The sequence below is a fragment of the Anguilla rostrata genome, chromosome 2, assembly GCF_018555375.3.
Source record: "Anguilla rostrata isolate EN2019 chromosome 2, ASM1855537v3, whole genome shotgun sequence".
Taxonomy (NCBI): domain Eukaryota; kingdom Metazoa; phylum Chordata; class Actinopteri; order Anguilliformes; family Anguillidae; genus Anguilla; species Anguilla rostrata.
The window spans coordinates 7,933,192-7,943,869 of NC_057934.1; the positions used below are offsets into that span (position 1 = coordinate 7,933,192).

General features: G+C 47.2%; 1 protein-coding gene across 1 annotated transcript; it reads right to left on the minus strand.

Moving 5' to 3' along the window:
- Window positions 1-382: 382 nt before the first annotated feature.
- On the minus strand, window positions 383-4,134 carry tmem264 (transmembrane protein 264). Its single transcript, XM_064317507.1, has one exon. It carries the CDS (start codon window positions 2,194-2,196, stop codon window positions 1,234-1,236), a length of 963 nt encoding a protein of 320 aa, XP_064173577.1. The 5' UTR covers window positions 2,197-4,134; the 3' UTR covers window positions 383-1,233.
- Between the last annotated feature and the right edge of the window lie 6,544 nt (window positions 4,135-10,678).

Consider the following 10,678-nt stretch of genomic DNA (forward strand, 5'->3'; position numbering starts at 1 on the left):
ACTTTTTTCCACTTGGACAAAACGGCACATTAGCACCACGGAAACATCGTAAAGAATTCAAAGTGATGCCGTGACATTATCGCAAAAAAGCATCGTCTAGAAAGAGACAGGCGCTCGCTTCTCTCCTCCTCACGTTTGTCTTGACTGCGGGGCGACTGGACCGCACGCTGTCTGGGAGAGGGAACGCAGCCCGAACTTCATTAAAAATTAAAAGCTTGTGACTGAGAATAAAAAAAAAACAAAACCCTAAATCATGGCCCATGTTTTGTTATGATATCCGCACTCTCGCCATGAATATTAATATGGGCGTTGGATGACGTCTGTTGCATGGCAGCTGGACTGCCTGTAACTGAAGGTACAAACAGACACATGTAGACGGTACTTCATGTACGCACAGTACTTTATCAAAGAATCACATATAAAACACTTTCGTTAAGAAAAGGTTTTTTTTTTTTTTTGTTCAAATAAAGCAGTGTCAGTTGGTTCTTTAAACTGAAGTATTTTAACCCGGAAGGTACGGCAACTACAAAAGAAGCAAGTCAGGAACTTAAAAAGTGAAAGTTACGACACACGACCATCCAGTTTGATTTTTTTCTTTCCCAAAGTCATAATGCACCACACACCATTAATTATATGTTATATTTATATAAAAATATATTCATATACCCGTTGGCTTTTTTTTTCACAGTATGGTTTCAAAAAATACATTGTCTTCTTTTCCTGCAAAGGAGCCTTGATCAGCACAAGCAGCCCCCCTCATCCAAAAAGAAAAGAGAAATCACATTATCTCCTGTTCAGGTCCCAACGTGGAGCACAGAGTTCAGAATACGTGGTATCATCTAAAAAAAATCACTGTGGTTTTCATTTAAAAAGTAGGTAGTGTGCCTTTCACAAAAGTAGGAATGCAACTTGTACGTGGTTTTTGTGACAGTTGGATTTCGAACCGCTGTCACCAATGCAGATCAGACCACAGTAAGAATTAACAGCACCCTCACGTACACATCACACAAATCTTGGATTTCTCCACACCACTTTCATTTTTAAAAAACCATTGGACCACAGGTTTGTACTGCTAACATGGAGCCTGTTTGAGCCAGTCCTTTTCCTGTGCCCACTGTGGTGGCATTCCATATTCTGCATTCGCTAAACATGATAATCCCATGTTCGTTTTTTTGAAAAATGATAAATGTTTTAATTTTATTAAATTTTTTATACAATCACGTTCGTCCTGTGCTACGTGTGGTCGCAGGTGGCCACCTCGGGCAGCGCCGTCAGGTCCTGCACCACCACCTGGGGCGGGGCGGGCACGGGCAGGGCCATGGGCCGCGCCAGGGGCACCGAGTTCTTCTGGAGCTCCACGCCGAAGGCCGGCGGCGCGCTGTGGAGCTGCCTCCGGTACTGCGCGAAGCTGCACGTCTTTAGGATGATGGCCACCACGTTCTTGCCCATCAGGATGCCCGACACCCGCATGTCCTTGTAGAAGATCATGTTGCCGCCGCGGATGAAGAGCGTGATGATGTTGATGGTGACCAGGCTGAGGATGGGGTAGAGCATCATCTTGTGGGGCACGATGTTGACGCCCTGCATGCTGATCTCGCTGAGGGAGACGCAGGGCAGGATCAGCAGCAGGATGTAGCAGTAGAAGAACATCAGTCCCTCGGCCCACAGGGGGAGCCCTTTCTTCTGCGGCTCCCACAGGTTGGCCTGGATGTCCAGGATGTCCAGCAGGTCCACCACCACCCAGAAGAGGCGGTTCCGGATCTCCTCCCGCTTCTTGAAGGCGCGCACGTACTCCATGTGGTCGATGGCCACCAGGATGACGAAGAGGACGGGCACGAAGATGGAGAGGAGCAAGGTGAGGGCTTTGCGGGCCACGGCGTCCAAGCTCTGCCGGTCCGCCTTGTAGTTCTGGTAGATGAAGTAGACCTTGATCTCCAGGACGAAGACGTAGAGGAACCAGAGGATCATGGCGTAGCCGCGCTTGGCGGTCCGCACCTCGGCGCCCACCCACACCGCCACGTAGCGCAGGACGATGAGGAAGCAGACGTCGCCCACCAGCACCATGATGCAGATGCCGATCTTCCGCGGGCCCTGGTTCTGCTCCACCAGGTAGGCGTCCATCAGCGCCATGCTGCTCATGATCAAGATGGTGGACAGGCACACGTGGGGCTTGTTCGCCGGCGGCGGGGGCACCATCCTGACAAGCGGGGGTGGGGGGAGGAGGGGGGACGGGCAGAAAACAAACGGGGGAGGGAATGGGGTTTGTGGAGGGGGCGGGGGGGGGGAGGGGTGCTTTCAACTGCAACTTTTAATGAGTCTGAGGCAAATCAACGATCCCTCAGATGACTGTAATCTTCACGCACATTAGATCACGGTTCTTGTCCCTGGGCGAGTTCATGACTGGCTATCTCCACTTAAAAGGGCGAACAGATGGCAGTAACTCACTCCTCTGCTTCAAAAGCGAAAAGCAAACAAGCAGAGAAGCACACAGAGCAGGACTCTGTGCACTGCCCGGAGTACAATTAATACATACACTGCCTGCTTGAATGTTTGCCTTGTCTCTGAAAGGTGCGTGAGCCCCGCTCTTTGCGCTCGACTATTTTAATCCCGCCGCGCGCGCGCGGAGCGTCACACACTTTCACGTCCGCGTCCTTCGATCCGGTCCGATCCTGGCGGCTCCGAGTCCCCTCAGCGCTCGAAACCCCGCGAGCGAACAGCCGCGTCGCAACCCTCGTTCGGCTGGCCTTAGAGGAAGAAAGCGGCGATCTGCGGCAGCATACTTACTCTCTCTCCCCTCCCTATGATTTACCATGCTGATTGGCGGGGGGAATTTTTCCGTGACATTTTATTCTGAAGCGGCAGACCCCCGTCGTAATCCCTTCAGAGCCCCGGAGGAGAAACCGAAGGTCCGACATCCTTCTCCTGTCTGCCGTTCCACAAAAGAAAATGAATGGTGGGGATAATCCTTTAATTCAATTTCAAGAGAAATGAAAAGGAGGAGACGCGATTATAATCCACTCTGGAGTCCGGACGGACGCTGAAAGAGTTTTCTGCTGATGGGGAAGGTGCGTTCAAAATATCAGCCAAGAGGACCAAAAAAAAAAAAAAGAGTTTTCTCTCCCTCAGACAGAAACAGTTTCCTTGCAGAGCGAAAATAATCACCCCAAAAAAACTCTCAGCAGGAGAAGAGGAAGGAGAAAAAGCAAAGTTCTTTTTTAAGTGAAATCCCAGCAGGTGGCGAAACGGTTCTTGTCCAGTGTATTTTTTTTTCTCCCCCTCCTTTGAAAAAGACCCCCTGTTCCGCTATGATCGCGCGGGGGAGGGGGCGCTGGGGGGCGGGCGTCTGGACGTCCACGCAGAGGGAGGTGCAGGCAGACGAACGGGACGGAGGGAGGGTGGGGGGGTGCGGTGGCGGTGGCGGTGGCGGTGGGGGGGTCCTGCGCGCAGAGTGGAGTCCCGGCGGAGGGTCGCCTCGTTCCCCGAGCGAAAGCCGCTAACCGCAGACTCCGCGCGTCTCCGCTGAAGAACAGCCCCCGACTCACATCACCGGAGCAGACTCCTCTCTCTCTCTCTCCCTCTCTCTCTCTCTCCCTCTCTCTCCCTTCCTCTTGCTCACTTTCTCTCAATCCTTTTCTCTATCTCGCTCTCTTCTTCTTTCTCTCTTATGCTTCCTTTTGCTTTTTCTCTCTCCCTATCTTTCCCTATCTCTCACTATCTCCTTTCCTTGGTCTCTTCCTCCGTCTCGCAGTCCCTCTCTGTCACTCTCCCCCTCCCTCCCTCTTTCTCTCTCTCCCTCTCTCTCTCTCTCTCTTTCTCTCTTTCTCTCTCTCCTCCCCCCACCTTCCTTAGCTTGGAATGCAGACGTAGACTGCGACTGGAGCTTCATCAAAAACTCTCTCGCTCTCTCTCTGAAAATCAAGTTCAAATTCAAATTCAAAATGCTTTACTGACATAGCATATTTTAAATGAACATTGCCAAAGGGTGGCTGTTTGTAACAATCATAATAACGATACCAACAATAACAATAATAGTAAGAGCAACAAAACAAATATTCAAATATATATTTCTCTCCTTCCTGTCTTCCTGTCTCTCTCTGTCTTTGTTTCTTTCTCTGTCTCTGTCCCCTTCTCCCTCTCTCTCTCTCTCTCTCTCTCTCTCTCCCTCTCGCCCTCTCCCTCCCCTCTCCCTCCTCTCCTTTCCTGTGTGTCAGACGTTCCTGCGGATCAGCTCAGAGTCAGGACGGCGGTGGGAATACTGTCCCCCTTTTGTGCAGTCACCGCTTTCTGCCAGTCCTGTTCAGCCAGAGGCCCCATTGGCTTTTCAGCTGAACCTGCTCTCTCTCTCTCTCTCTCTCCCTTGCTCTCTCTCATCTTCTCGCTCTCCCTTCTCCCTTGCTCTCTCTCTCTCTGTCTCGCTCTCTTTCTCTCCCCCTCTCTCTCCCTCTCTCTCTCTGTCTTCCTTGCTCTCTCTCTCTCTCTCTCTCTCTCGCTCTCCCTCTCTCTCTCTGTGTCTCCCTCACTCGCTCTCTCTCTCTGTCCCACTCTCCTTTTTCCCTCCCCCAGAGCGAGAGAGAGAGCGAATGAAAGAGAGAGGAAGAGGGAGCGGGAGCGGCACCGTAGTTTTACCGTTGATTTACATTTTATGTAAACGATGCACTGGCAGTACTGTGCTTGTGCGCGGCCAGGCCAGTAAAGCATATTTGGATTTGAGGGGAAGAGAGAGAGAGGAGAGAGAGAGAGAGAGAGAGAGACAGGGCAAGAGACTGGTGTGAGTGTTCGTCCAGGGGTCTGACAGAGGTGGGGGGATGGGTGGAGAAGAGCCAGGCTTGTTTGGGGGGGGGGGGGGGCGGGGGGGGGACAGCCGGCCTTGTGTGGATTTTAAATGAATGCAGCTCTTCTCTCTTCCTCTCCTCCTCAGTCTCTTTGAGTGATCCGGCCCTCTCTCTGTTTCTCTCTCTGCCTTTGCAAATGTTTTTTTTTCTTCTTTTTTCTGGTTTCCCGCTAAAACGCGAAAGCCTGAGCGTCACCATGGCCTTGCTTTTTTTTTTTTTTTTTTGGGTACACTAGACGATACAATAACAATTATTTTATAAATGTCTTTTTCAGAGGTGAATTAGCATTCTGACGCTGCGCGGCACGTTTCACTTCTACGCGTACGAGCAAAGCTGCAGGCTAATGAACGAGCGAATTACGCTGCATTTGCATATTAGACGGTATCATTTTTAGTAGCAATAATAATGATAATAATAATATTGTGATTGATATGAAAATATGATTTTTTAAAATGATTTATTTCACACCCGTGATGGCCCCGTACGATTATGGGCCAGCGGTGACAGCATTCGTTCCGGAACCATCCGTTAGAGCGCGTGACAGGCGAAGTGAACGTGACAAGCAGAAAGGTTTTAGTGCTTTTTTGGAGCGATTCCGTCTGTGCTCCGCTAGATGGTTGTCGGGGTAGCCGCCGGCCGACGACGACGACGACGGCTTACTGACGCTGCGATACTGTTATTGACAAGGAAACCAGGGACAAAGACAAGAAAGCGCAAGAAAGTCCAGAATGACAAATGGTGGAGAGGGAAATGGGAGAATGATAAATGTAATTTAGACGCCCCAGTAAACAAAGTCATTTTAAAGTCAAATGTTGCCCGCAAATGAATGTGTCCATGTATAGGTATTCAATAAGTAAGTGCTTTTTGACTCAGATGGCGAAGTTTTGAAGGACAGAATTGCTCTCTCCTTGAACGTATAGCCCGCACTGGGACAACACCGGAACATGCAATCCATATTCAGCGGCGTACTGCTCTGAAAACTGAGCAGTAAACACTCCAAGCACCCCTTAATCCTTTGGGTCCTGTTTTAACAGGGAAAAAAATGTTGTCATTCATTCTGTTGAGTCCGTACATTTATTAGCTTTTTAAAAAATGAATAATACTGAGTGCATGGTTTCGACCTATGCGAATGTAAAAATAGCTCTATTAAATGTAGCCATGGTTTTTTGTTTTACTTAAGAGCCATTACTCCATCGTACACAGGTCAGTCGGTACAGCCGACTCCGTTAGAATCTTTTTCATAAGCCTTGAGAGGCACTAGAGCTATGTTTGGCGGTACGGTTCTGTTCCGGAAGCCCTCCCCCCATCCACTGCAAGCACGTAGGGACCAGGCACGAGCAGGCACAGCAGCAAGACCAACAGCACCACTCAGCCAAGCCGTCAGATGATTCAACTGGAGCCCGTGAACTGGTGACCGTTTCTTGAGCAGCAGAGATCACGTTTACTCTGTCAGAGTACAGTGGGTTTCTATATCGAAGTTCATTTCACACTGAACTTTTTGCTGTGTGTGTTCTTTAACTTAGTGAATACAGTGTAAATCCCAAAGCATGAGAATTTTTAGTACGAGTAGCATCTGGGTTGCAGGGAACCTTGGACATAGTCATGATGAGAGAGTGAAGGACATTCATATGGAGATCCCATTTGGCCTTTTTTTTAATCTAACTGTGGAGAAAACCTTAAGATGAGAGACTTTTCTCTATCAAGCAGCAAGATCGTTTATCCATTCAACAGCTTGTCCCTCATTAATTACCATCCATAATTCACACGCTCCAAGACCTCTCTTCCGTGATTTTCATGTAATTTTTAATAGACACGTTAACCGCGCGCGTAGACAAATGTGGGATGCGCGTCGCGGCTGCCAGCTCAAAATGGCTTTTCATCGGAGCGGGACCGGCCGCCGTGACGTCTGTCATTTATGAACGCTCCCCTCCGGCGTGATCGGCGGCGGTCGTAAATCTGGAAACGACCGCTGTCCCGCTCGGTCGCAGGGTTCCGCTTAAATCAGGATAATTAGCGCGTCTGTCGGCACTGGCCTTAAAGCGTTAGGGATCCTAGCGCCTCACCAGTAAGCGAGCTCGCGGAGACACGCCCACTTCTGATACGCTTCCAGGCGACCCTCTTGATTTGCATAAGGAAATAACATCCCCAGACAGAGATGATCAAAGCCAAGATTCTGCCCCAATTTGCGAATTTGCGTCTACAGGTGTCTCTACGCTACACGGCTACGCCGCAAAAGAGACGCGCGCGAGTGTTTTATGGCGAACAAAAAAGAAAACACACCGTTAACCCCCCCCCCCCAGTGAAGCCTCCCCAGCTCATTAGTCTTCATCTAACGGCTTAGCGCTTTCCCTTCTTTCTTTTCCTGCAGCTAATCCGCGTTCCGTGGCGTGACCGCTGCGGATGGCCATTGTCACAGCATGGGGCTCCGGGGCGCCGGAGGGGGGCGCGGCCGAATGTTTGAGATTCGATGAGCGCTCAATCAATGTAACGCAACCGGCATTCGGTAATAGCGATGCATCATCCCGAGATGGGGATGAGGGGGGGAAAAAAAAACCCTGAGACACAAAAGAGAACGTATTTTCCGTTTATTAAGTCGACAGCTGATTTGATCTCACACGGTGCTGAAACATTTTCTCAGCATCTACACAGCAGGTTTTATTTATTTATTTATTTGTTTATTTATTCTGAAGAACTGACCATTTTATTAAATGTGTTTGAATTTGCCGTTTCATTGGAACAGACAGGCAGACAAAAAGGTGAGGTAGTCGCTTTACTGCCTGTTTTTTTTTTAAAGTTTTCTAACCTTGGTGTCTGCAGGACAAGTGTTGACTCATAGTTTTGGAGCATTCAGTAAAAAAGACAGACAGTAATACAAACAGTTTTATTAAAATGTTATACAAGGTAAAGCAGATTCAAAGAGCCAGGCTTTCTCTAGCTGAAAATCAGGGGTCTGCGTATGTGAAGTACGGTACATAGTCCCCCGTTCGCCTGTAGCCTTAAGCTTCCAAGATAAAACGTGATCCGACAATTACTTTTCTCTTCTTATGCGCGGTTTTTAAGGAAATACAGAAATAAGAGCAGCCCTTTTGAGAGACTAAATTCAGTTTAAAGATTGCCCTTGTGGTAGAGCAGAAATGTTGCTTAAGATAATCTCATTCTGGGTCCATTGGGTCCTTTTTTTTAAAGAGATTTGAAACATATTTAAATGATCCAATTTCTTTAACTCAAACCATCAGGGAGGTGCAATTTTATCTATTCTCAAAGTGCAGGTCTAACAAATACTTACCATTTTTTGTTCACCAATTTAAAATACCGCCATGCAGACAATAAGGTAAATTCGGCAGTCATCTCTGCTAGTAATTTGTATGTTCTAATTGTCATGAAAACTAATTATGAATACACTTTCCATAAATATTTCTGTTGAGGAAACACTCAGAATCACTTTTTTTAAACAACATAGCCAAGAAGAACTGCACATTAAACGGCTAGGAAAACAAAGTGCCAAATTAATTGCATTCAGTAAATTATTCATAATATTTACTAAACAACTCCCCTGCTGACTTAAGTGGAGAGCTCCACCAGAGTAGCGGAAGTAGCCTGTCATCAATTTGTCAATTTAACTTTCTTAAGATGTGAGAGAGCGCATTCACAGATGACCTATCCGATGACCTGCCGACTTAAGATAGAAAATACAGCTCAAATAACTCCAAAGCAGCTTGTATAGTAATGTTTATTTTACCCCTTTAGTCTTTCAAAGGAGCTTTTAGTCTTTTGGGTATGAAACTATTTCCTGTCTAGGGCCATCTAGACCACAAAAAAGAAAAAAACTGGGGAAAAAAAAAATTCTGTTGTTTTTTTTTTTTTGACTGGAGAAAGTTTAGCATCACTAAACCGATGAAATCAGGACCAAGGACAGCACAACTCCCATCTGAGTCTGCAGCACCACGGACAGCGCCAGACCCACACGTCCGGCCAGTGACAGCGACCTGTACAGCCCGGTGCTGAGCGCGACAGCTGCGACCCAACTGCCTCAACAATCAATGGGATTACTGCAAGGGCTGAGCTCTCGTGCCTTTTTTTGGAGAGCGAAGAAGAAGAAGAAGCCCCAATATAGACCCTTTGATGGAGCGATAGGTAGCAGCTGTAGCTCGCTGCTCTGATCACGGCAGCTGCTACCTCATCAGCGCGTGCACGCACGAGCGAGGAGCTCTCCCTGTGAAGCTTTCTCGAGAGACGGAAGTTCGTCTGGAGGCGGCCGCTTTGCGGAGCACTTGGTTAGGGGCTCGAGTTCCCCACAGGGAGGGAGCTCGTTAACTTTTAGGCTTTGGTGTTCTCTTGTTATGATTAGAAAGGTTTTCGGGTTTTTCCTGCTACATGTGTTCAACACTGTGCTTGCCTCCCCCGCACCCCCCCCCCCCCCACCCCCCCCCCCCCCCACAACCTTCCCGTCTAGCTCTCAGGTAACTGTAGACTGCTAAACATTTTAGATTTGAGGTTTTAGAAAGTGTTTTTGACTTGTGGGGACTGTAGTGATGGATATAAGATTTTTTTTAAAAAAATTTTAAAGATCCACTTTCCATCTCAATTGTTGTGGAAATAAAATAGTCCCTTTATCTGTTCAGAATAGTGAATTTTTTTCAAACGTGTGCCTTGTTTTTCCAAAGAGCACATCACTGTGCTGGTAATGATGCGTTAAGAGGCTGGACTATTAAGCCTACAGCCAGCAGTGTGGTTAGCTGGCTATAACTAAAGCTGAATCGCTGACAAGTTTGCGAGATTAAAATATTGGAATAATGTGTTTGCATAAACAGGCTAAATCATCAATGATTCATTTAAGATGGCAAGCTTGCTTTTTGGAAACTGGATGCAGAGATTATGTCCTCCTGCTTTTATATGAAATCAAATGCCCACTCAGTGGGTTTGCTGATTGGGTGATATAGGGCTTAAAATTCCTTGTCACCATTCATAAACAGCCAATCCAATTCATTAGTGTAGACCAGTGAATGCTGAGCCCCACTTTGACTTTAAGCAGAAGAGCTTTCAAACTACAGATTTTTATCTTCTATCGAGTTTTAGCCTGGTTGGCTTCATGACACTTAGTCATACACAGCAAAATATGCAGTGTAACATGAACTTTGATAGAGTACTTGTTACTGTAATAGTGTCCCCTTAACATTGTGTTAGAGTTGATTTAGCACCAGTGATTTTGATGTGCATTTGTGATGCTTTATTTCTGACATTGCGAGTGCCAGACACCGGGCTTGGTGGCCTGCAGTGCGTGCTGGTTTTTTTGGTGTGTTTCAGCACCAGTGATTCATTGAGTCCCTGATTGGCCAAATTACCCACATGACTCATTCTCATGGGCTTAGCTGGCTCCTAATTGAAAGGGAACCACAAATACCTGCAAGCTGATGTGGCCCTCCAGGACTTGAGTTTGACATTCATGTCGTACATCGTACATCTTGGCCCATAAGTGAGCATATTTGTCAGTCTCTGTTTTGCTGTCGGCAAAAAAATATTAGTTTTCTAGAATGATTGAATGGGAATCTCCAGGGCACTGATTATCTTTTATGATTTTTTGCCAAGGCCAGCGAGAGACTAAGAGGCAGAACTCTTGTGAAACTGAAATGGTTGGAACAATGTTGTGGTCCTCCATGGGCGGAGCCTTAAATTGAAATTGATGTACCAGCAATGCTAATTAGTCTTAGATTTCATAATTGGCTGCATGAATACATTTTCTCATTTACAATATATAATGGCCAGTATCCTTACACGTACCGTACTTGTGAAAAGAAACCGAACCTTTGTGCGAAAATGTCATTGCGATGTCTCAGTGTTTATATTTT